The sequence below is a fragment of the Enoplosus armatus genome, chromosome 10 (assembly GCF_043641665.1).
Source record: "Enoplosus armatus isolate fEnoArm2 chromosome 10, fEnoArm2.hap1, whole genome shotgun sequence".
NCBI lineage: Eukaryota > Metazoa > Chordata > Actinopteri > Centrarchiformes > Enoplosidae > Enoplosus > Enoplosus armatus.
In genome coordinates this window covers 15,456,670-15,482,704 of record NC_092189.1, presented here as the reverse complement: position 1 = coordinate 15,482,704, position 26,035 = coordinate 15,456,670, and the positions used below count along the sequence as shown (strand labels likewise).

At 41.1% G+C, this 26,035-nt stretch overlaps 2 protein-coding genes across 3 annotated transcripts; one reads left to right on the top strand and one right to left on the bottom strand.

The window, feature by feature from the left end:
• Nucleotides 1–5,687: 5,687 nt before the first annotated feature.
• Nucleotides 5,688–14,556, bottom strand: taf7 (TAF7 RNA polymerase II, TATA box binding protein (TBP)-associated factor). The gene is made up of 12 exons (XM_070913227.1): nucleotides 14,399–14,556; nucleotides 13,177–13,253; nucleotides 13,002–13,080; nucleotides 12,376–12,509; nucleotides 11,921–12,041; nucleotides 11,717–11,775; nucleotides 11,165–11,237; nucleotides 10,420–10,533; nucleotides 9,118–9,312; nucleotides 7,284–7,396; nucleotides 6,543–6,602; nucleotides 5,688–6,149 (listed from the first exon to the last, which is right to left on the bottom strand). Exons 1-12 carry the CDS (start codon nucleotides 14,415–14,417, stop codon nucleotides 6,105–6,107), a joined length of 1,089 nt encoding a protein of 362 aa, XP_070769328.1. The 5' UTR covers nucleotides 14,418–14,556; the 3' UTR covers nucleotides 5,688–6,104.
• A 1,252-nt stretch (nucleotides 14,557–15,808) lies between these two features.
• On the top strand, nucleotides 15,809–25,719 carry slc9a6a (solute carrier family 9 member A6a). 2 transcript variants are annotated; one of them, XM_070912988.1, is made up of 16 exons: nucleotides 15,809–16,100; nucleotides 17,429–17,628; nucleotides 18,540–18,617; nucleotides 18,783–18,859; nucleotides 19,074–19,186; nucleotides 19,707–19,812; nucleotides 21,686–21,827; nucleotides 22,111–22,216; nucleotides 22,437–22,525; nucleotides 23,038–23,151; nucleotides 23,389–23,500; nucleotides 23,745–23,898; nucleotides 24,286–24,316; nucleotides 24,419–24,504; nucleotides 25,147–25,252; nucleotides 25,447–25,719. In XM_070912988.1, the coding sequence occupies exons 1-16, from the start codon at nucleotides 15,809–15,811 to the stop codon at nucleotides 25,717–25,719; spliced, it is 2,079 nt and encodes a 692-aa protein (XP_070769089.1). The 2 variants fall into 2 exon arrangements, with proteins under 2 accessions (XP_070769089.1, XP_070769090.1); XM_070912989.1 differs by having other exon boundaries at nucleotides 15,935–16,100; nucleotides 17,429–17,538.
• The last annotated feature ends 316 nt before the right edge of the window (nucleotides 25,720–26,035 follow it).

The following is a 26,035-nucleotide window of genomic DNA, read 5'->3' as shown; positions in this document are numbered from 1 at the left end:
ACAGAGCCAAGGTAGCTGTCTCCCCCTGCTTCAAGTCTTTATGCTAAGCTAAGCTAATCATCTTCTGTGTTTCAGTGCCAAAAATGAGGATTAACTAGTAATCAGGATACATCCAACCAGACATTTACCTTTGTGTTTCTCCAGCAGTTCGGTGGTGTGCTCTATAACTTCATAATACTCCTCCAGCTCCAACATACACTGGCAGTAGTTCAACTCCAGGGGGATGATCATTCGACCCAAATTAATGTAGTCTATATCACCCGGCATCTCCTACACACACACACACACACACACACACACACACAAACACACATTCACAGATGGAAGAACAAGAACATGATCCATGCTGCTATGCTTCTTGGCATCTCCTACACATATTTTAATAATTGATGTGAATTCTGTAGGTTTAAATATTTTCACACAGATTCAAACATGTCATGGCTTTGGGACACTGAAGAATACCAAAAGCACCATCTCTGCCTCACAGAGCTTTTCTAGCTGTTTGCACACTAGCCAACTATCTGTGAGCCTCCAACATTCACAAACTTGTGAATATATATAAAGCTGCCAAAAATCACTCTCACGCACAAAAGAATCATCTACACTCTCTCATCAGAACATCTCATAAACAACTTGTTCTCCCACCCGTATTCCTCCATCTTTACATCCCCCTCTCATCCTAGACAGCCCTCCACAGCTCTCCCTCCTCTTTCCTTTGCCAGCCCTCCCACCCTACTGCCTACTGTAATCAGGGACATAGTGAAGCAGAGCAAAACAGGAAAACAGGGATCTCCCACTGGAAAAGAGCAGGAGTTGCATGTCCCAAAAACCTAAAATCCTGAGAAAACCTCAAAATTCACAAGCCTGCACATCACTCATTTTGCTTCCCTCCATCTCATCTTTCCCCCCTAATCCTTCACTCACTTTGGACTGGACTGTTTTCAACAGCAGGACGGCCTCTTTGTACTTGCTGGCAGCCTCTCTGAATCGTCTCTGCTTGACCAGCGCATTGCCCTGCATGTGGAGAACTGGCACTGTCTGCAGCTTCTCATCCTTTTCCATCATCCACGACTCTCTTTGGTAGGACATGGGGTCTCCCACCTGGAAGCAGCAGGGGCAGGAGGAGAGCACAGCAGAACAAAAACATCAAAAGGAGAAAAACTCAAACGATGGAGGCACAAGTGAAAGCTAAACGGGTGCAAAGAATTGCAGTGGTGGAAGGAAACTAAGTACATTTACGGTACAGTTTTGAGGAACTTTATACTTCTGCTCTACTACAATTCAGAGGGAAATATACACTTTTTACTCATCTACATTTATTTGACAGTTGTTGTTACTTGTTACTTTGATTTTACATACAATACATATGATCAAATGATATAACATATGATGCATTATTACAGATTAAAGGCCCCGCATAACCACGCAGGCATTTTCTGTTATGTCGCTGATTAGACCTGCTCAGGTTGGAGTTATGCAAAGTTCTGCTGGGGTTTACATGAGGTCACCAATAAAAATTTAAGTTTTAACTTGTCCTGCAACAAAACTAACAGGAGAGGCCCCTAAGTCTCAAAAAATCATCATTTTGGATGTCGGGAGCTCCACAATTTAACACTCACTGAAAGGGGCCATTGTACTGCTTTTACTTTGGTCATACTTGTCTTTACTTGAGTATTTTTACAGTCTGGTTTTGCTGCTTTTACTTAAGGATCTGAGTGCTTCTTCCACCACTGAAAAGTTGTAAACTTGTGTGCAGCATTGTGAAACTACCTCAAACAACCAAGATGTTAATTTACTGCTACTGCTGCTGGACCCCCTGGTGAGCTTCAAGCTTGTTCTGGATACTATAATGTTTCAAAGCTGAATGTTGTAGGCAGAGTGGGACTTTGCTTTTGTCATTTCTGTCAGTGGATTTTAGGAAATAGTGTGTAGGAGTGTCTCAATTCTAGTAGAGGGTTGGATGAATAGGTAAATGTGTCTTTTTTTTAACTGTCAGCTTATGTTTAAAGATGCTACAATCTGAGAAATTATGTTTATTGAAAAAATGACAGCTGATTGTTATACGGTGTCTTCTTATTTTGCTATCCAGTGTGACATACAGTATTTTGCCACTGGTTCTTACCTGCAACAGCTCCATGATGAATATAAGTGGTTGAGGAGTTCTCATTATCTCATCCAGCTCTGGGAAACCAGTGGAGTGATAGTGAAACATGTTTCCCATGCCACACATGTGTCTCTGGCCCTCAAGGGGGTCTTTCCCTTGAGCGATCAGCCTCATTCCCTTGGACACGATGGGGTACAAGCCTGTGTGCTATAAAATTAACTCATCAACAAATGCATAAACAACAGGTCTGCAGCAAGACATAGAAGCACTTAATCACGCTAACCCCCTGGTGCCGCCCGTCTGTGCCAATCAGTCCTACCAAACACAAGAAATGGCCACAATTTTACTTGCAAATTACGTTTTTCTCCAGAAGAAAAACACTAAAATGTGCACAAATAGATCGCTCTGTTTGTGTTTATAATACTGAGCATGTAGGAGGCTTCAGAAGGTTGATTCATGTGAATCATAATGAGGAGCAAAGCTTCCCTTTCTCGCTCATGAACACTTATTAGGAGCCTCATATCTTGAAGTCTGTAGTTCAACTCACAGTGGCATCACACCAGAACTCAGCCACCTCTCCAGTCCTCATGGACATCAGCAGCGTCTCCCAGACCTCCATCTTGAACATCTTTCCGACAAAGATCTCAGCTGGCCTGCCAGCCAGTCGACTGTCATCGATGACCGTTCGCTCAAAGTTGTCCAGCAGCGTCTGGAAATGGAAAACCAGCTGGGATTGAAGGAGGGAGCAGGGGACAGGAAGAGTTAGAGGATGGAGATTAATGAATGAAACTATTCATCAACAAAATATACTTTAGAAATCACATAAACAATCTAATAATGGTGTACAGTTTGTCCATACTTTATACTTTAAAACAAATAAAGTTCTAGTATTGAAGAATCTTCCGTGGGATTGTTTTTCAGGAAGTCCATGAATGATCCCCACATCTTTTCAAAGACTTTGGATTTTCCCTTTAAAATGTTCATTTTTCCATTGAGAGAGAACTTAAAAGACCTTTGATTCACAGGCTTGGAGATGTTTTTCCAAAACACAGCAATTGTATATTTAGTGCGCAGATAACAAAAATATACCACCTTATTCTTCTCACTTATTAAATAACAGAGTAGGGAATTGTTGCCTTTGCTTTTTAAATTTTACATGTATGTGTATGCATGTACAGTGCGTGTGCATATGTTGTCTTCTTTCCTTTTTTACCAGATACATACATAACAAAAGGCAATAGCTTCAACTATTAGTCAACTTGTGCAGCTGTTGACAATTTCATGATTGTTGTTTTTGAGCTTGATATATTAATTTTCAAAAAGTTAAGTTTGAATGAATGCTGTCATATATTTGAGTCACTTCTTGTGTAACACAGACATGCTGGTTTTCATTATGTGTTCCATCTGTTTGTGAGCATGTGAAAGACTTACAAAGCCTTTGCCATCGCTCTGACTGTAAAATCACATTGGCTTCATGTAACCTTCTATTTATAGCTCGACAGATTGTGCATAATGGTGTGATAACTGTGTGAGGAACTGGGAATCACCTCACCTGGGAGGGAACACACACACACACACACACACACACACACACACTGTAATACAGACACACAGGTAAATGGAAATTCATGCTGGCATTGTCACGGAAAATGTTTGTCACAGTGTCCAGGCTCGGTGCCATATGGCTGGATTTGACTGGGAAGGGAAAAAAAGTCGGCGACCAGCGGATCAGTGGATGAACAGAAACACAAGACACGGTGCCAAAAAACATGTTGCAATTTGGTTGACCAAATGTTTGCTCTGTGTGTAAGTGCCAGATACAGAATAAATTTCCCCACTTCATGAATAATTCATCAGAATCTAATTGAAGTGGGCAATGCGACACACAGCTAAAAATAGACATTTTGTTTTCTGTGGAACTTTAATTAATAATTGCATCATAATGATAATTATGTGCGGAACCATTTCCTATCTTACAGAGTTTGAATCTAGTATTATTTAGGTTAGCAGGTTAACTGTGACTTGCTACCTTTGTCCCAGGAGGAAAGTGGGGCAGCGGTCCTCTGCCTCCAGCCAGGATCTTCTTCCTGACTCCTGGAAGGTTCAGCAGGTAGGTATCCTCCATCGTCACTCTGCCTTGAGCAGCACCAGACAGAAAAGTGTGTTTTGTTGATGCGTTTTTCCTCTCTAGGTCCGTGTTCTTCTGGCTTTCTAATTAGCCTAGTGGAGAGAGTCTTGGCTGGTGAGCTGCTCTCTGACAGATGGCAGGATTAGGCAGGGTTTGGAGGTGGACACTTTAATCTGAGGAGCTAATCTCTCGCCTATCCCGGCGATTGGTGGGGCAATCCCTGCAGGAAGGAGCAGGAGAGGCGAGGAGGACCACCGGGCCCAGATCACTCTCGAACAAGTTAAGAACATTCTGGAAGGAGAGTAATCTGATGACGTGACGATTGTTGAGTGATGCAGCTGTCCAGCCATGGTTGGAGGCCTTCACATCACGGAGGGTGGACAGGAAGATGCCCTTTAACAGTAACTACTTAAATTTGAACTAGGACTATCAATGATTTCAATAATGATTAATATAAAGCTTAATTTCTCAATAATGGTTTGTTCTTTCAAATGTCAGAAAATGCCATCACAACCTGAAGGCGGCTTTGTCACCAGGTTGCTTGTTTAAAACCCAGACATTCAATTTCTGATCACAGAAGACAAAGAAAAGCAGCAAATCTCCACATTTGAGACATTTTTGCTTGAAAACTTTCCACAAATTAATAGATTATCAAAATCGTTGTAGATTAATGCTCAATCAATCAACTAATCGATTAATTGATGAATCATTTCAGCTCATATTTGAGCAGGAAGCACTTGAATATGCGAGAAACTCAAATGTGTTGTTTGAGTGTAAACTGTCCTGGCAGTTTAAATCCAGTAAACTCAGTGGACGGTACACTAAATACACTTGTGCAAACTACTGTATGCTGCCAGAGCCACAGTCAGCTAGATCTTAACCTACTTTAAAGACAGTGAAATGAAAAATGCATTTTCCAAGTTCTAATCCTGTGTTCCTGTGTAAATTATTCAGTATGTCTTGTTACATGCTAAATGTGTCAAAAACATAATTTCCGAGTATTTTTTTTATGTCAAAACGCCTCCTCCTCTTCCTGTAAAAACATATTTGATGACTCATCTTGAACTCGGGGGCGATTACATAAATTTAACCAATCAAATGTGATTTGGGGCGACGAGATAACCCGTCTACCATATAAAACCGCACTTGACCTTTAGCTAGTGTGGGTAGCTAGCAGAGCCATATAGAAGGAGGTGTGTGTTCAGCTGGTAAACAAAGACTGTGGTTGAGGTCTAATTTGTTCATTTAACCCTCCTCCTCCTCCTCCTCCTCCTCCTCCTCCTCCTCCTCCTCCTCTGTCTAACAAGACAGGTGAGGGAGGGGAGTGTGGAGTTTCATGTGGAAATACGTCACATTACAGAAGTTAAAGACGCTCTAACTTCCAATTCACTGTGTCTTTAACACTTTGGGGGAGGTTCATCCACCTACAGAAAAAGGATGTTAATGACCAACATCAAACTGCCCACTTGTGTCAATTTATGCCCAAATATTCCCATTTCTTTGACGCTTGTGCATGACTGTAATTTATTCTTCATACAGGCAACGAAATACAAAAAGGGTGAGCTGAGGTCAAATTTGGCTGAGCTTTAGCTTTAGTATGACAAGCAAAACATACACAATATTCACTGTTGAAGCCAACCCAACACTTTCACCATACAGTAACTAACACATTTTGTCATCTTAATAAAAAACATTTACTTTTAATACAGAAATCAGTATGCTGTATGTGTAATGTATGAAAACGACAAACTGAAGGGAATGACACAGCAAGTAAGCCAATAAGGACTCCCTCCTCCCTGGATGAAGGCTCCTCTTCTCCACTTCACGTGTGTTAATTGTGGCTGAAGATGACATGAGGCTGCCCCCTGGTGGTCACTTCTCTATCAGTGAGTCCAGCTGCTCCTGCAGGGAGGCCAGCTGTTGGAGCAGAAAATAGAAGGCGTGATTGATGCCCGACAGCCCCGGGGTGTAATTGGAGGGTAAGTGGATGATGATTAACATGTCTTTTCACATTAATTTGCTCCTTTCATTTGTCAATACAAACAACGACCCAAGACAGTGGGTGGCCGCTATGCTATAGCGGCAAAAAGGACTCCGCTGGTAGCTGCTGACAAATTAAATTTCACGTGATTGAATTTGAACTTTGCTATTAGGCATGAAAACTGTTGGGTTTAAAAAGGGCAGCAAGCACAATGCCATCTGCTAACATGGTATTTGACATTCATACAAGACAAATTCATGCAAAGTGCTGAAAGCTGTAGAAAGCTCACAGCAAACGCTGATCCTCGGCTTTCACGTAAAGGTTCTCACCTGCTCCATCTCCCGCTCCTCCTGCTGAATAATCTCATCCAACAAAGCTTGGAAGCGGTTCTGCGAGAGGAGAGAGACAAACAAGATTTGTTTGAGTCGACATGCTGGGACTCATTAAATTGTGATGGCTTTAAATGCACGTCTGCCTGGGCTGCTCGTGTCACTATCTCCGCTCTGACAGAAAGGCCACTTGGAATGCCAGTCAGAGACAGCTGACCTTTTCCCTGCGACTGTGATAATAACGACTGGAGATGGGGCTTTGACGGTCCCAAAACACCGGGCTATGAGAGCCCTAAATGGCAACGTAAAAAGGGCCATGTCTGCTCATGTTTCACTCATTGTAAAAGTCTCCACTAAAGAGCGCTTGGCAGAACAATGAATTTTCATGCACGTTTTTCTGCATAGCAATGCTTATACAATAAAGGCCTGATGGGGGAAAATGTAATATTTAAGGCTTTAAAAATACAAAAAAAAAAACTCAATAATGGCCTCCAACACTGTGTGTAATCAGCTGTTTTGTTTTCACATCACTGTTGAGATAACTTCTGCTGCATGAAGACTTCTGCCTCTAAGCTCATCTGCATGTTCTTGTTTATGTTTCTGTACATGCAGACCTAGTTTCTGAATGACTGTGAAAAAAGCGCGCGCGCGCGTGCGCGTGTGTGTGTGTGTGTGTGTGTGTGTGTGTGTGTGTGTGTGTGTGTGTGTGTGTGTGTGTGTGTGTGTGTTTTCACGGCTTACTTTGAGGGCCTGGTTTTCCACTTTCATGATGAGCTCCTCCTGCTGCTTCTTTCGGGCGCGGGTTTCCTGGAGCTTGGCCTTGACGCCGTTGATCTGCACCTGATACTCCATAACTGCGGGGAACAGCAGGAGGTTTCACGTGTTTACGACTGTCATGAAAACATTTGTGTTTCTGCTTTTTTGTGCAGTGAAAAGTACACAGAAAAGGCCGGAGAGAGATGATGATGCGACATAATTTGATAGCAACACTACACTCACAAAGCCATGAGGAAAAGATATGCACCTTAGTTTGCTGAACCACAAGAATGCCTCCATTTCAGGTTGACAAATTGTGGTTAATGGGAACAACAAATCCATTTAAAAGGATGTGAGCCAGCAGGCTGAAGCACTAAAAGACACAACTAAATCAGTCTGCTCTGGGCTCCACAGAGGGTTCTCATTAAATCCAGCCAAAGTGATAGTGCCTCACAACAACCTGTGGCTCCATCGCCATCAACCATCTTCCAAACTAATTGTATGCATCATCCTCTGCTTTCCCGCAACTGACTCTCTGATACAACCCATCTAATATGCAACATCAAGCAGAGAAGATCCCTGCAAACCCATTTATTACAACTTTGCAGGGCTGCCAGAAACACGCGCAGCCAGACTCCGACACATCGGGAAAGGCTCTGCTGGGCTGCTACAGTGAAGCTGACCAGTAGTGTTGCTGACTGACAGCTCCATGTATGCAGATAAGGAGGCATTGAGCTGTCAGACTGGACAGCTGTCTGAGCCACAACACCTGTCAGGCTGGTTAGTTGAGGAGGAGAGCTGAGAGCTGGCGAGGGCGCAGCGCATGCATTTAAGTGAAAGTAGGGCTACTCATTTGTGTGTGTGTGATGTCTGACCTAGAAAACTCTGATTAGAAGTCCAGACACCTGGCTGAGGTTATTTTTGACCTCTGCTTTGACAAGTATCTGAGGGAGTTTCAATTCATGTCGGACTGTCTGTTCTGAAATCAGCATGCCAAGTTCTCGGCCATGACCGCTATGACTGAAAATATGAAAAAACGGGTTGCCGTGACAGGTAAGTCCGCTGAAAGAATCAGCATTCACACCCAGGTGTAAACGCAAGCTGCAAGCACAGCATGAAAAATTGCATAATTCTAATGCTACACTTACTTCATCCACGTAGGTACACGTACACACACACACACACACACTTTACAGAATAGACATCTGCACATCAATTTCAGAACAGATGTACAGAAACATGCAACTCTCACCATCTGGACATACATCTTTAGGTCATATATTGAAGAGTTTCTATGTGTATTTAATTTACAGTATTCCACCACCTTTTTCAGACTGGGACTTTTGAACTGGAAACAATCTGTTAAGTGATGTAAACAAAATACTACACCATGCCAGTAGGGCTGTAGCTAACAATTATTTTCATGAACAATTAATATGTCTATACTTCTAAAAGCGTTCATCACATGTTCCCACAGCCAAAGGTGACGTTTGCTTGTTTTGTTTAACTTACAGTCCAAAACCCAAAGATTCACTTCAAAATTACATATAAAAGAGAGACGAGCAAATCGTTTTGAGAAGCTTGAACCAGCAAATATTGTTAATCTTTTCTTGATAAAGTACTTCAACGATTACTTGATTAATTGTTTTGGCTCTAAATGTCAGGGACATCAAATCCATAATTATATGAAGATTGTTTTTTTCATTCAATAAGCTTTCTTCACAATCACCAATAATTGTCAAAACCTGAAACCTGTACATTTTAAAACTGATTTTTAAACGTTTTCCAGATGTGTGTAGAAGCCCTGCTGTCCTCTCACCTATCTGGTTGTTTCTGTCACTTTCATGCTGTGCAGAATCAGACTCGTTGAGTTTCTCTTGGAGCTGTCGGACCAGATCATCCTCCGTGTCCATGATATTCAGATCCTCGTCCTCGTGCCTGTCCCCTTCGTCCTCCTCATCCTCACTGGAGCTGCTGATGTCGTTGAAGATCTCCCGCAGCTCATCACGCTGGGCTGGCCATGTGGAACACACATTAGTAATATTAACATAAACACAAAGATGGAAACAGTGGGAATTTAGAACACTTGCTTGGGTTGGATCTGGGTCACAGAGACAACAAAGAAGTTAGAGATATGGTCTCGTATGACATGAACCAGGTGTGATCAATGTGGTCTCCAAACACCCAGCCTACTCATGACGTTGTTCACAGCTTGTCTTACATAGCAGTAAGTGGTTTTCAAACTATTTTGTTCTTGAAATGTCTTCGCTACAACACTGCGGTACCACATTTAAGTAATATTATTCATGCCACTCATGCACACCGCTCACCTGCAGTGTAAGTGTCAGCACACTTGAACTGTGCACTTATGAACTGGGGTAAGGTCCTCTGGGGAATCCAGAGGCAAAAAATAATCTCAAGGCCGAAGAGTAACTAATGCTCGGTGCGCTCTATTTCCATTTCAAACCACTGGGGCAGAGGCCATCAAGAGTGGCAAGGAGGGTGTGCATGTTAGAAATGAAGAAGGAAACCTTTGCTGGTGAGAGTATCAAAGAAATCATTGTACAGTCAGGTCAATTGCAACCTGTGCCACTTCAAAGTAGCTGCACAACAAAAACACATAGCTTATTCTCCATTCGAAACAACATTGTGTATTTGCATGAAAACTGACCTTGCTTTGTAGAGCTTGACCAATAAATTGGACGATATTAGCTTATTGCAAATGTATATGTTTCCGTATATATGTTGCAGTACAGAAATGCCAAAGATATGTTTGAGATCATTTAGAAACAGTGTCTCCACAATGTCACCATTACATTGTTTGTCCACTAGTGAGCACTGACAACTTTTTTCTATGGTAAAAAGTCCCACTTAGTGCATAGTTTCCTAAAAATGTAAGGGACCCTTATCCAAAATGTTTATGTTACGTGATTATGTAAAACAATATCAATATCTGTATCGACCTCAAAAATACTTAATAAATTGGGCTTTATTGCTTTTTGTGGTTGATAGCCATACATAGCCATTTACTGCTTTAACAGAGTGGAGGAACCAGCATGCTAACGAAGGCCAACACATCTTCTTCCTCATGTTTTAGTAATGAAAAACATGTTTCACTTACCAGAGGACCCGTGGCCCATCTTGTGTCCCGAGGTGCCGGGTGAGGAGTCCAGGTTGGCAAGAGATCCGTGCTGATCTGCTTCCTTGGACTCATCCTCTGCTATGATTTCCCACCCTGAACGTCATGGGTTAAAGTCAACATACCCTCATGCAGATTCCTCTCAACTTTCAGAAGCTCTCCACTAAAAGACTCGCGGTTTTCTTTCAAAACTCTCATTTTCCACAAACTCCTCTTTGAAGTAGACTTGAAAGATGATACTCCATGGGAACTGCCTTAACTTTACAACATTCATTAGTGTGTCATGTGTATGTCTGCTGCTGCATGCAAACGCTAAAACTATAATTAGAATCTAGCTTCACTGTGACCAACTAAGCAATGATAATGAACAGTCCATCTCAATTAACACACAGCAAGCAGCCACTCAAAGCGGCCCCACTGTGCTCTTATTCTGTCAGGCAAGTTTAGAGTTTCATTAGAGCACTAATAGCCTCCTTGCAAAGTGCATCTCTCTCACAAAGGCATTGGACAGAGTCAAGTCAGGTGAGCCAGGCAGGAGTCAGGATTCCCTTAGATCAACCTATTCATATGCTAGATGGGAGTGAGGTTATGTTTGTCCTAAAAAGAAAATAGAGTACCAACTATTTGATGGACGGTGTTGTTTTGCTTGGTTACACTACAGGTCGGTTAGCTTTTCAGGCTTTAAAAGGTGGACGTGCAGAATATTTATAGGTGTCTAAAAGGATACGGACACTGACAGCATCAGCGTCTGTGCTCAGCAATCTCTTCACCTCCTTTTCCACATCAGGAGATTCAATGTACTGCGAGAGAGAGAGAAAGAGATCGGGTTACATGTAGCAGCATCTCTCTTGCGCTCTTCCTGTCTCTCTCTCACACTCACACACACACATACACAAAGGTAGCAGCTGGCCGCATGCCAGGAAGCACATTAGCGATTAAAAACAGAAGGGGCCAAATCAATATGGCTCGGCTCTGCATCTTCAGGAAGATTTATTCTGAAGACAAAGTAGAAGTGTAGCGCTCAAGCACACTCGCTTTCATTTTGATCAAAGCAATAGTGAAATTGCTTTTTTTGCATGCCTTTGGGGCAAACTAAGATGGAAAGGCTTTATTTATATGTAAATCTTAGTTTTTACTTTCACCACAGTTCCTGTTTTATGAAATGTAGATGTCTTGCTGGAAGAGAGCCTAGGAAAGCGATGGATCGTCAGACAGGATGCTAAAGAGACGGATGGGAAAGGGGAGGGGAGCGCTGAGGGGGAAATGAAAATGCCAAAACCTTCTTTTTCGCAGTCTTCCTAAATCTTCTCTTGCGTGTGTTCTTCAGAGGGCAGGTGACTGGAGACCAGAACAACAGGATTAGTGAAGTCAAAATGGCTCAATCAGCTGTGGAGGGCAAACTATGCTTCCTGAATTGCTGATTGCCAAGTTTTCAGCACTAACTGCTCAAAAGGCTCTTGCGTGTGGATATTTGTCTACTTACTGCCGTGGTTCCAAACGAATTTCTTGTCCTTGTCTTTGTCCTTCTTCTTGCTCTTGGGGTCGGTGCCAGTTGGCTCCTCTAAAGGAGGATAAAGGTCTCCATCTAGTGTACATACCAGCATCTAACCCATGGATGCAAAAATGAATGATAAATTACTCTGCACTCTGACGCCAGAGTAGTGCTGTTGTACTACAGTATTATAACAAGCAGTAAAAGCTGAGAGACTAGTTTTAAATGTTAATGTACAGGTTAAATGTATTCATAATTAGTATCCTAAACTTAAAAACAAATATGTATCCAATGAATAATGAATATCACATCTTAAACTTAATGCCACGCTGCTGCTCTAAACTGTGTACTTTTTATTCACAATCATCATCATCATAAACTTGAACAACAAGAAATGTATCCAATGAAGATGACATCCTAAATGTAATGCCAATGCAGTGGTTTACCTGGCAGACATCAGCAGTCTTGTAAAATGTCTTTTTGTCCACTGTTTTCAGAGACTCAATCATGCAGGGCAGATCCACCAGTTTGCAGGCCAAAGGGACGCGGTCTACTCTCACTATGCCATGACGACCATCAGCTAAAAATAAGAGGGACAATACGATTGACTAGGATGAGATGTTGTGTGTGAGACAGGGGTAACCATGGCCATTAGGACAAGAACAGAACAGAGAGTACGAATCCAGGTGAAAAACGAAAATTGACAGTTGTAGTTAGTAATGTCTCCCAACAAAACTGAAAATAAGAAAATCATAAAAATGCCAAATATTAACAGTTAAAAGAACGTTAATTCCAATGTTTGTGGAGTTAAATATGTCAGTAGTGCTAATATGAAGATATATCAGTGTATCCCTAATTACAATTAGTTACTACAAAGACTAAAATTGTAGTTTCACTGTAGGAATATTTACATTTCACAAGTTTAAAAAATCTGGACAGGATTTCAAATGGACAACCTGACAGCTTTCATAAGAGAGCGATTGGTAATACAAATTAAATTGGTGTATGGACAGTGACGTCAAACAGGTCAGACATAAATACCAGTACTACGACTGCTGATAAACAAGCTTACGGTGCAACTCGATGGTGAGTCTGTCTTTCATGTTCATACTGCTGGATTGGGCTATCCTTCTCACTGTTGAGGCATACTCCTGTAAGAGAAAAAAGATTAATCCACATCATTTCAAGCAAAAGGTCACAGTGAATTTCATGGGAATAATCGGTTTCAGCATGTGCAACAGTCTCACCGAAGGCAGCCTCAGGACAAACTGGCTCTCCAACTCATAAGGAGCATCCTCCTTATTCTTGGAGCCGACCTTCCCAACTAGAATCAAAACACATCACCATGAACAAAGCAGTAAAGTCGTTTCCTTGTTGCTTACTATGCATTCATGACACTACAATTTACTACAAACACAGTAATATTGGATTTGTACAGTTATACACTGCAGTCTATCTGGTGCCAGTATTAAAGAGGGTACTCTTTTAGCTTATTTTGAACCAACAGAAGTAATACAATATGTTACTGCTTGGATGGTCTGATCTTTCGGCCAATTTCATCTCATATTTCTTTCTTTTAAGGCCCTTCACCCATCTCAAAACACTGCTAATCATCATAAGAAAAACACTAAAACCAAAGCGCACGTTGCCATTGCTGTTGCAATAAGTAATTCCATATCTAAACTTGATTTACATTTTTGATACCTGTACCTAGATATATCCATTCATACATACATCAAGTCTTCATTACATCTTCTCTGTATACATTAAGTCTATTGCACTGTTAGAGAATACAAAAGAATTTAGAGTAATATCAAGTCTTTTCTGGTTATAATATGATAGTGATGACTTTTGATTCCTGGTGGTAAATAACAAAGTAGCCAACTAAACTAAAACCTCTTCTTAGCCATCATCACTTTATACAAAACAGCCAATACTATCATGACCTTCCTCAAAAGTATTAATTTTATTATGAGTTCAATAAAAGACTTAACTTCAGTTTGATACATCTTAGTGTACACTGTCAGTGAGAATGAATTAAAGATATTAAGTTCAAGTCAATACACTTGAAGCTAGGACGAGCTGAGTAAGTTCACCCTGAATTACACCACATATGACTGTAATTAACTTTATGTCAGAGCTATGTATGTACAGCTAATTACTTAAATAAATCTTACGTTACAACGCTATCTATCATAGTATGTATAAAGGTAACGTTAAGCATGGTTATAGCTAACTGTGTATCGTGCAACAGACAAGCCGGACAAAGCCACTACAAACTTTAAATTGCGCACACTGTTGTCACATCTTGCAGCAACCACATTCTCGTTATCGGGTTGTGTTGTTTTTTTTTAATCATAATTAATTCATTTCAACAAAACTGCATTAGCGGAGGCGGCATGTTTACAAAATAGTGGGCTAGTTATCGTTAGCTTAGCAGTTATTAGGCTAAATAGGCTTCCAACGTACCTTTCAGTTTAGATGTCATCGTCGGTTTAGTAATTTGGACGATGCAGCTGCATAAATGTTCTTAAACGATAAAAAAATAACACCCAATAAGGTAAGGGTAAATATTCGGATTTTAATTAGAAAGCGACACAGCTTAGCTTAGCTACAAGAAGCAAACACCGCCGTGGCCGAGACGAAAGTACGGATGGTGTAGACTGCTGCTACATTCAGGTTCTCCTCGGAAATTGTGCTTCTTTCCGCTTTTCAGTACCTAGATGAAGGTACAGGGTACCGTCTTTGCGATCTACCTGTGCTCAGAGAACCTGCATGCCTCCCAGTATACCCAGTATAACACTGTTAAACAAATCATTGTGACGGTGATATGATAGTTGTGTGACGATTGTTGGTGATGATTTGTACGGCATTATGCTGTCTGAGGATACTATGGGGCACTATGCTGTTTGATGTTTTTAAACCGTAATGTTAGTTGTCAGACAAATACTGTGGTATAGTCAGACAAGTACTGTTGTATTTGCCACATACAAAAGAGGATAGGAAAGAAAGGAAAGGATAATAAACGATAGTATAATGAACTTAAAATCATCCATAAATATGTTATATTGTACAGAAATAATTACAAACCTTGCAATATATACAGTACAGTTGTTTTTGCACGCTGACTTCACTTATTAAGGACTAACATCAGTTAATTTGAATTTTACCAACTACAAATCAATAGTTTCCGATAAGTCTTAACGTCACATTAATTCCCGTCTTTTATTATGCATCGCGATACTTGTTACGCTGATGAATTTCTGAAAAAATAAAAATGAAAAAATAAGTGAAACTCAAATATCATTTTTTTTAGCAAAATATTAAAATCTTAGTTGGCTGTTGCAATATATATGTTGTTTGTAAAATAAAACCGTCAAAAACGCCCTAGGCAAAATAAGAATATTTACTTTAATTAATCACTAAATTGTAAGAGCAAAGTTGGTCAATATAACCGAAATAGATAAGAAATAGCTATACATGTCACTTCCTGTTCAGAATGATGAAAAGAGGAGATTTCATAATAAGAGTCCTCAGTTTGAACTAATATCATCAGTTACGAAAATACTCCGTGAAAAATTACAAAATCTATATCTTTGTCCACTCACAAGTCGTATCAATTACACACAATATGTTACGATAAGATTTGTCCGTTAGGGTTGATTTAAACATGCAACATCCTGCTATGGTGCTTTTACATCGAAACAAACATTGCACACTTTTTGGAAAAAAATAGAGTTTTCACTTCCGGGCCGGAATCGATTCCTCTGTTGCTGTCGTCTTTCTGCTCTCTACTCCCACCGGTTCGTGAATAATATTCGCACAAAGTTTGCTTTTATCTACGGCGAGTTTGCGGCATTTGACCGCCGACCAGCAGAAATGGTGTTTAAAGTGACTGTCAACAGCGCCTGGAGGGCAACGAGGACGCTGTGGCTGCTCGTGCTAGTGAGCCTGTCTGTGTGCATCTGTGTTTGCCGAGCATCATCACCTCAGGAGGACAGTGCCATGGAGAACATCGTTACAGAGAAAAAGGCTGAGGAGAGCCACAGGCAGGACAGCGCAGACCTGCTCATCTTCATCCTGCTCCTCACCCTCACCATCCTGACCATCTGGTTGTTCAAACACCGGCGTTTCAGGTTTCTGCACGAGACCGGACTGGCGATGATTTATGGTGAGATGCTCCAGCGTGACTGAGAGACGTCATCAGTGTTGAAATGATTGCATGTCAATACCAGACTTCAAACCCCGGCAGTACATTAGCTGCAGCTCATTTTTCTGCATTTAGACACCAGGCTGTTCCAGGTACATGCTGTAAGGTAACAAGCTTAGTTACGGCAGCATAAACACCTTGTCTGCTCTCTGCTCGGTCTGGAAAATAACAACCTAGCAGCTTAACGTGTTTGGCTCCGAGAGGGAACTGCATTAAAAAAGCCAGCCCAAAATTTGACCTCCCTCCATTTTCACTTCTCTAAGGCCAAGCATGAATGTGGTTGAAGTAGGCTGCACAACATGTGATTGGCTGTTCCCTCCAGACACCATTCACTGTCATTGGTCTTCTTTAACTAGTATCAGATGCTGGCATTTCTGTAGAGATGTCAAAAGTATCCAAAGCTATCCTTGAAAATAGTTTTCTGAATAGATGAGAAGTCGGTCGTGCTGTAGTTGAATCATGTTACATTTTGTTTCTACAATGACTTGTTTCAATATTTGCTAAAGCCCCTGCCCACCCACAAAGGTGTTGTGACTTATGTGGCCTGATAGGTCTTTTTCACAGCAGACATTTTGACATGTCATAGTAGGAAAGGCACCGCTGTAGTTAATAACGTGTCAGTTCCACGGTCCAGGTACTGTGCCTGCTGGCTCACTGGCTTGGATTACTGGAGTACTAAAATGGAGCAGAGCCAGCATTAACAGTACTAGCTTTTCCTGCTCGATAAGTCAAAATGTCTGATATGAAGACGTTAGACCTCTTCTTAGAAAGGGTGGGCGTGTGCAAACTGTGCTTGAGTGACATCTCCTACGCTCTCCGGTTAGTTTTGTTGTACCTGTTGGGGTTTCAACTTACATGCTTTCATGTTGAAGTATGTCGTGTTTGGTGAAGTCAGGTAATTCCCCGCACAGCTCCACCCAACTTCCTCCTGACTACAGGTCTAATCAGCTGATCTGCCAGTGTGGCTGTGCAGTGCCAGAGTCATCATTTAAGCACATAGTATTCCTAATTTAGTCTGGAACATATCTGGCAAGCAAGAAAAAAGCAGAACTTATGCCATTTAGTTTGGCTTTGTGAGGCTAAGAATTTAACTTCTTTTCTACAAAATAATCCTACTGAAACATTTGATGTCTCTCTGTGATTTTAGGCAGCTCCAGAATCCTGATCAACCTGACCTTCACTCCTCTAGTAGACATCTCTTCATCAATTTTGGCCTCTTTGTTGCAACCATACACTGCTCACATTAATCGACTCTATTTGTCTTGCCTCTTTTCCGCCTCTTTTCCCAGGCTTACTTGTCGGCGTGGTCTTGCGCTACGGCATCCATGTTCCCCGGGACATCAGCAACGCCACAATGAGCTGCCACGTTAACGCCAGCCCCGCCACTCTGCTGATCAACGTCAGTGGCAAGTTCTACGAGTACACTCTGAAAGGAGAGATCAGTGCCAATGAAGTGCACGACGTGCAAGATAATGAGATGCTGCGAAAGGTACAGTCCATCATGTTATTGTCCGTTTCTATATATTTGTCTGCAGGTTTAATGGTTTTTCTACTGTTCATGTTGCCACTGTATAATATAAAGCTGAATTGATTAGTCAAACGATAGAAAAGTAATTGCTATTATTTTTTTGTTTGATTGTTTATTGAAGTAGTTTTTGGGATAAAATATGCTATTTGAAGGCTTTACCTCTGGGAAATTATAATCGATTGATGATCATTAATTGCATCCTCAGTGAAACATATTATTTGGTGTTGTATCTATATACACCATTCTCTATAATAATTTTATCTTTTAGGTTGAAAATGTTGAGAAAGGTTTGTTACTTGTGGTAAAATAAGTGGCAGCAGGCTGCTCTCTGAGAGATGTACAAATTAAAACGTTGCAGAAAAATTTGATGAAAGATAGTGGACAGATTCCCTTTACCTGAAGGTCACTTGGACGTTTTTGGAGCCATAACTATTACGCTATGGTCATGTGCTGATGTGCATTTCTGACACCTAGGACTTTAATGTTGAAATAACATGCTATATTCTACATAATATCATACCAAAAAAACAAGTGATATGTAAACAAAATGCCACTGAGGAAGTCAGTAGAGGTTTGTTCACCTTCAGGTGTCTTCTATTATGAATTAAACCCAACAACAAAATCACGTACAGACAACTTTTAATATGGCACTGATCTAGATTTACAACAAAAAACTGGTATTAGCTGTAATGTGTCTGTATAACAACGTTTTGTTGATTGTCCTGGAAACTACTTCATGCTTTCCCAGATGTGTCATTTATGATTAATATATTAATTAATGCAGCGGCCTAGAAATACTACTTTTTATTGTTTCATTCCTGATTCTAGTGATTCGGAGCTGTGGTATGATGCTGTGTTTTTGTGTGTCTCAGGTGACCTTTGACCCTGAAGTGTTCTTCAATATTCTCCTACCACCTATCATCTTCCATGCCGGCTACAGTTTAAAAAGGGTACGGCAGTATTTCAGGCACTCTCTCTTTCATAACGTGTGTTTGACTCTTGATGAAATAATGTCCTCTTTTCAATATGAAATGCTAGAATACACTTATTCCTTCTCATCTTTAGAGTTAAATGATGATTATATGATGATACGAGTTTCATTGTTTTGCTTTCAGAGACACTTTTTCCGTAACATGGGATCCATCCTGGCTTATGCCTTTCTGGGAACAGTTGTTTCCTGTTTTGTTATTGGGTAAGAATATTCATTTGCAAAAAAACAACACAAAAAAAACATCCATCATTCTGATTTCACGTCTCTATATTGTTGCCACAATATGCACAAAAGGCATTGAATGCCAGAGCAGTATTCATACATGTCAATTACTGTGGTGTTGAAGTGCCCCAATGCCAATAAAGTCAGTGTTGTTTATGATGATATGCAAAACCACCTGCTGTTTCTCTGCCAGGTTGCTGATGTACGGCTGCGTGGTGCTAATGAAGCAGGTGGGACAGCTGGGTGGAGACTTTTTCTTCACCGATTGTCTCTTCTTCGGAGCCATCGTCTCTGCCACGGACCCCGGTACGTATGCTTATTGTCAGTCTTCAAAGTTTTTACACTAATCATAAACTAGATTCACTTTTATGTCTTGAATGTCTCAAAGCTTGTAGTGCACATCATAAAACTGAAGATTTGTCTGTAAGTGAGTATGTAAGTTGCATACAATATACTGAGAATAACTTTGCCTTCATGTCTGTAACAATTGCTAAATTATTGGGTGTAGTTTTGATGGACACTATTTGTCCCACAACAAAAAGTCCAACTGAGATGGAGATGCAATCCACCGCTGGTAAAAAGTGAAAATTAGGGTGAAGCGGGTTGGGAAAAAGCTCAGAAAACGCAAAAATAATTGGATAAATACTTGGAAAAACATTTCACATTCCAAAATTGCAGTTTGTTGAATGTCTGTCAGTGCAAGTCTTGTATTATTTCCTATTGCTACAAAACAGTTAAGTATGAGTATAGTAAAAAGTAAAGTGAAAGTATATGCTAATCATGGATGAGGACCAGAGGAATTCAGTGTGTTTGTCTCCGTTCACAGTGACGGTCCTGGCTATCTTCAACGAGCTGCAGGTGGACGTGGATCTGTACGCTTTGCTGTTTGGAGAGAGTGTGCTCAACGATGCGGTGGCCTTGGTTCTGTCCTCGTGAGTCGCCTGTCTTCTTGACATTACACTCACACATGACATGAGTCTGCGTCTATCCCACACCGTCTTGCTAAGTTACGGGTTTATTGAGAAGAATGGAGAAAGTGCGAGTCGTGCATTTTGTATCGATCTCCAGTGACTTATTAACTAACCTAATATCGGCTTGTCATTAACTCCATGCAAAACACGAGGTGGTCCCTAAGCTAACGCTCGGTTCTTCCTTTCCTCTGCATGGGACTGTTATTATTTCCACAGAATAGTAAATTATAATAGCAGGCACAGTGGAGGGGCCGGCCCCTGCGGAGAGACTCTGACCAGCCCATTGAACGGGTGCACTAAGTAGAGCATGGCTTTGTGTGCCTTTGCGGTGCCTTGGGACAAACACCACAAATCACCAGCCATTTGTTTTTCCTGGCTTATTCAACTAGAGATGCAGAACAGTTCATTATTTATTCATTTATTTTTGCATTTTTTGGTAAACAGTTTTTGATGTTGGGGAGTCAGCTAAGAACACATTCTTGTAATCTTTGAAGATACTGTAAATACAAAAGCCATGGAGAGGGCAGGATGCCCGGTGATTTGTTTTGTGAGTGTGGAGTGGCTGAATGGAGAGGGTGAATATATCACTTTCATTACATTTCATGGCAAAAGTACCTCAGCAAAATGTTTGAAAAATTATTTTTATAATTGCTTTCTCTGACTGACAACAACCCTGCTAAATTTTGAATAATTCTGCTGCGATAAAGATCCCTCTCATCCCAGACCCCAGTTTAAAAGCAAGAAACGTAATTATTTTCAAAGCTATTTGACCCAAGTTTGATGAGGAAGTGTGGTCCTGTTCTTTCAAGTAGGACTTTATTGGGACAAGTTCAGTGTTGATATTCAACTACCAGATGACACAAAGTTTAAGTATAAAGTGACAATTTTCATCTTCTCTCATGAGAAAAACCTCCTGTTCAATGCGTGGCAGCTGCGGCACGGATAAGAGTCTGTTGCGTTACTGCCTTTGGCACACTGAAAACTTTTTCATCGCATTTACAATTTTCTTTCAAAGCAGACTTAAGTGAAGTATCTTTATTTGGACCCAATTCTCTTAGAGGAAGGAAAAAGCTCTGTAGTCTTGTTTTCTTGCTCTACAAGCAGAACATGGTCTTCTCCTTCTTCCACCTTGAAAAAATGTGTGTTTAACAGCATGTAGTGATGTCCACTGTTTGGTGAAAACAAGGTCACTCTCCTCTTGTCGTTGCTAGTTAGTATGAAAACGGCATTAAAGTAAAGCAAAACTTCACCATAACATTTATTATTTTGTATCATCTATTGTTCTACCTTTGCACAGCATTTATGGGAACATTGGCAGAAATCTTGACCTCAGTGGAAATGTACCTGCGTATATGCTGTCTGAAGGATACATTACATATCTGTACTTATTTACACACAGAAATATCACCTCAGTAGACTTTTGAGCAAACCACTTCATCAAAAGTTGAGTGTTTACTCTGAACTGTCCAAATAGTCTGAGTCCGACCTCTATATTACTCTGCCTTTCTCTTTATCATAAGTCGCCCAGTTCACACGAGTGAGAGTTTTTGCTGTGAAAGGCTTTTAAAAAAGACCCCTGTATCAGGAGACCTACTTTCCTGGAAGAATGTGCAGTTATTGATGAACATATTTGCCGATAAGAAGACTGTTTACAGTTCAGGTTGGGCAGTTACATCATATTATACAAATATGATATTTGTATAATGTTCTGTTTGCAGGCTTTAACTTTAGCCTCCTAAGTTGTTAAAGTTGATGTGTAACTCTATGAGTTACACTCTCTGTACATGATGCATACACAGTTGCCATTAAATGGTTGTGTTTTGTCTTCTATCAGCTCTATAGTAGCGTATCAGCCAGAAGGAGACAACAGTCACACCTTCGAGGTCATGGCGATGCTGAAGTCTTTTGGGGTTTTCCTCGGAGTTTTCAGCGGCTCCTTTGCCCTGGGAGTCGCCACCGGAGTCGTCACTGCACTCATATCTTTCTCTGTCATTTATTTATTTATTTATATAAAGAAATACTTTCTAAATGTTTACAAGCACAGTTAAATGTTAAGTCTTAATTATTTACTCAATTGTTAGTAAATCCGAATGTTACTGTTTGATCAATTAGGCTTTGTAAAATTACTACATTATAGAAAGCACCGTGAATAACTGAATTGATGCTGAGAGGCACAACCTTGTTTTTTGGAAAAAATAATGGGAACTTCATCGTGTGGTGTCTGAGTGTCTCGTTAAGCTCCTTGACTGTTGTCCGTACGTGACCAAGTTCACCAAGCTGAGAGATTTCCAGCTGCTGGAGACGGCTCTGTTCTTCCTCATGTCATGGAGCACATTCCTGCTGGCTGAGGCCTGTGGCTTCACAGGTAACACACACACACACACACACACACAAACATGGCACTAAAACAGCTGTTTTACTGTCATTTAATTTGTTTCCAGTCTATCAGAAAGGATCAGCTAAATTTATAAAATTCTGTTTAGTAATTCAAGCACAAATTAAGTTTCCTAATTTGATGAATTTGTCAATCATTGTTTATTGATCGGTTTCTGTATCCGTGTCCCTGCTGATGTGTTGTGTTGCAGGTGTGGTCGCAGTGCTGTTCTGTGGGATCACTCAGGCCCACTACACCTTCAACAACCTGTCCCCCGAGTCCCAGGACAGGACCAAGCAGGTCAGACCTGGACTACAACCACACCACTGCTCATTCTGTTCTTTTTCAATATGCTAAGTATTGAGTTGTCTTTGTACCTTTTTATTTATTTGGACTGTAGCAAAAAAGTTAAAGATGGAGCGACTTTGTCAAACAGCTAAAGCCAGAAATGTTTTCAAAGTGAAAATGTTACACAACTAATAAATGTATGTGTCAATATACAAGCTATGAAATGGTACAGTGGTAATGGGTTTATTGGCAAAGCACAGTATGCTGATATTTATTGTTTGATATTGTGGCTCAGTAATGCATTCAGCCACCTTCACCAGTCAAGAACTGATGCGATAAATCTATAATTCACCTGTTACATTGAACTCCTACTGTACGTCTCTCTTCCTCACTCCACACACAAGGTCCAAACAGGACCAAATGTTTTTGATTGAAGGGGGGAAACAACATTTAATTGATGGGGAAAACTTTGTTTGCAATTTGACTGCCGTTCCATCACTGATGTTGTTGCTCTTGTGTTGCAGCTGTTTGAACTGCTAAATTTCCTGGCAGAGAACTTCATTTTCTCCTACATGGGTCTGACGCTGTTCACCTTCCAGAGCCACGTCTTTAATCCCATGTTCATCGTTGGAGCTTTTGTATCTTTTGCACATGAAACTACCTGGTGCACACAAAGACAAAGATAATCGCAGCAGTGGCCATTTTTCACTCACATGTTAGTATGAGTGTAGGGATATGAAACTGCCAACCACCTGCCTTAACCACCAAGAAGCACACGGTAGTTTAAAGGGGCAGTAAATAAGCTTGGCACAGAGTGAGGAGACTTCACTAGCTCTCTGTTTTGTTGTCCTCTCCTTAACCTCGTTGCCACCCAGCTGGCAGTGTTCCTGGGAAGAGCTGCTAACATCTACCCTCTCTCATTCCTTCTGAATCTGGGACGACGCAACAAGATCAGATCCAACTTCCAGCACATGATGATGTTTGCAGGTTTGTGGTATACAGATAGAAGAAGACATTTATCATGTGTATTGTAACCACTGTAGAAATGTTTGAGTTAACAATAAGACTGTGCACCATGTGGATGCACTGGAACATTTCCTAGTTTCTTGCAACCCACTGAGTGAGTAGATTAAAAGATAACTACCACAGGCCACAGAGATCACCTGATTTGTCTTGTGTAGGAACTTGTGTTCTTGTTTGTGTATAACATTCTTCGGGCTGTGCTCTTCAGGACTGCGAGGCGCGATGACCTTTGCCCTGTCCATCAGGGACACGGCGACGTACGCCCGTCAGATGATGTTTTCCACCACTCTGCTTGTGGTCTTCTTCACCGTTTGGATTTGTGGAGGTGGCACCACCCAGATGCTGTCCTGCCAGCGCATACGGTATGCCTCTCCTTCACCTGTCAAATCCATCACTGAGTCAAACTGGATTTTCAGTTAGCATTTGTTTTGACACTGGAGGCGTTTGACACATCAGGGAAAATGTCAGCGGAATTTACTTTTTTTTTTTTAAAGCTTTTTTAGTCCAGACCTTGTGGCCCCCATGTTTAAATCATCTCCTATCAGGTTAAAACTCCAAGAATCATTCAGTGTAACCCTTGGCCGTGCTCTGGTGAATGCTTGAGGCTGTTTATATACAATACGCCCACCTTTTCATTGAACCTCGCTGCTCAGGAACTTGCTTAACGGGGGGAACACGCTTCACAACACTGTTCTGCTTTGACAGTTTAGAACTGCATCTATTTGTGTTTTGTTTTTTTTCTTAAACAGGGTGGGAGTGGACTCTGATCAAGATAACTCAGTAAGTCTGACTTTGTGAAATACTTCTTAGTGTAATGTGACTCCCTGTGAGGTATATACTGACTGTAAGAAAACACCTAAACCACATTATCTTTTTGTGCAGATAAGTATCGCTGAAGGCTCAGAGAGAAGAAGCACCAAACAAGAAAGTGCCTGGCTTTTCAGAATTTGGTACAACTTCGACCACAAGTATCCTTTGGAAACAAGTGATTTGTTTTTATCAATGTCGTTTAAAAAAAAAAAAAAAAAAAAGCCTCTAAAGGATGCTGCACCTCGGACACAGAAATTAAAATTAAAAGTAGATAAAAGTACACAAAGAGTGTTATATAACAAAATATAACAGCAGAAATCAACACACAGTCACAAAATACCATAACAAAAACAAGAATAGAATTCAAACCTGGCTATTAAGAGTATTAAAAACTGCTAATACAGTGCAAAAATTATAAAACTTCTTTAGATAAAGGATAAATGAAGGCTACCAGACGACTTCTAGTGGCATCCAACATGTTCCAGCTGAGTGATTTCGCAGTGTCAGACAGCAGAGGGAGCACCATGTAAAGACTTGACAAATCATCTATTTTATTGGCTGTGCAGTATGAAGGTTATTAAGTTTAATGTATTCAAAGTTAAGTATCTGAATCAATTACTTTAATATCGATCATTTAGCCTTTTTGACTTGAACATGAAAGCCAAACTTTTTTAATACACTTAGTATTCATTAATCTCACTGTACAAGAATATTTCTGTTTGTTTCTGCTCTGTCTAATCACTCTCTCTTAGTGCTCATTGTATGTGTTATCATGTCCTTGACCCGAGCCCCCTCTCCAGCTACCTGAAGCCCATCCTGACTCACAGCGGCCCCCCTCTCACAGCCACGCTGCCACCCTGCTGCGGCCCCCTCGCCCGCTTCCTCACCAGCCCTCAGGCCTACGAGGTCAGACTCTGGTTCATACAGGAGCTATTTTTGTTTTCATCCTGTATTAACGGATCGGAAAAGTCATTTTGATGAATCATGACGCACAGATGTAGTTTTACTGGGCAGATGAGGAAAGAATAACAAGCACTAACCAGAGTAACAACCTTACATTTTGCTCGTTATTCAGGTATTTTCTTCTTTCCTCTCACTAGAATGAGTGCCAGTTGAAGGACGACGACTCCGACCTCATCCTGACAGACGGCGACATGAACCTGACGTACGGTGACATCACCGTCAGTACAGATGCCACAGGTGCCCACACCAGCGGCGGTCCGGCCTTCGCTGGCTCTGCCACCTTTGACGACTTGGACAGAGAGTTGACATATGGAGATCACGAGCTGGTGATGAGGGGCACACGTCTGGTGCTGCCCATGGACGACTCGGAGCCGCCCTTCACAGACCCCCACCACCGCTTGCGGATGTGAAGATAAGAGTCTCTCAGCGCAGACCCAGACAACCGTCCGACTCACACTGACCAGTCGAGCCATCGAGCAAACGATCAGTACCTGACGCTCCTTCTTTCACTCTTCCAGTCTTTTTGCTCTTGCACCTTGCCTCATTCCTCTTGCTTTTTTTTTTTGTTTGTTTTTCCACACATTTCCTCACAGTTACATTTTTCTCACTTCCTCTAGTGGCATCACTGTCTCTACCTCATTCTCGTTCTGCTCGTTTCCACACCTTTTTTGGCATCTGCCATAAATGTAACATTGTCTTATTTATTTGCAGGGATTTTTTTGGTGT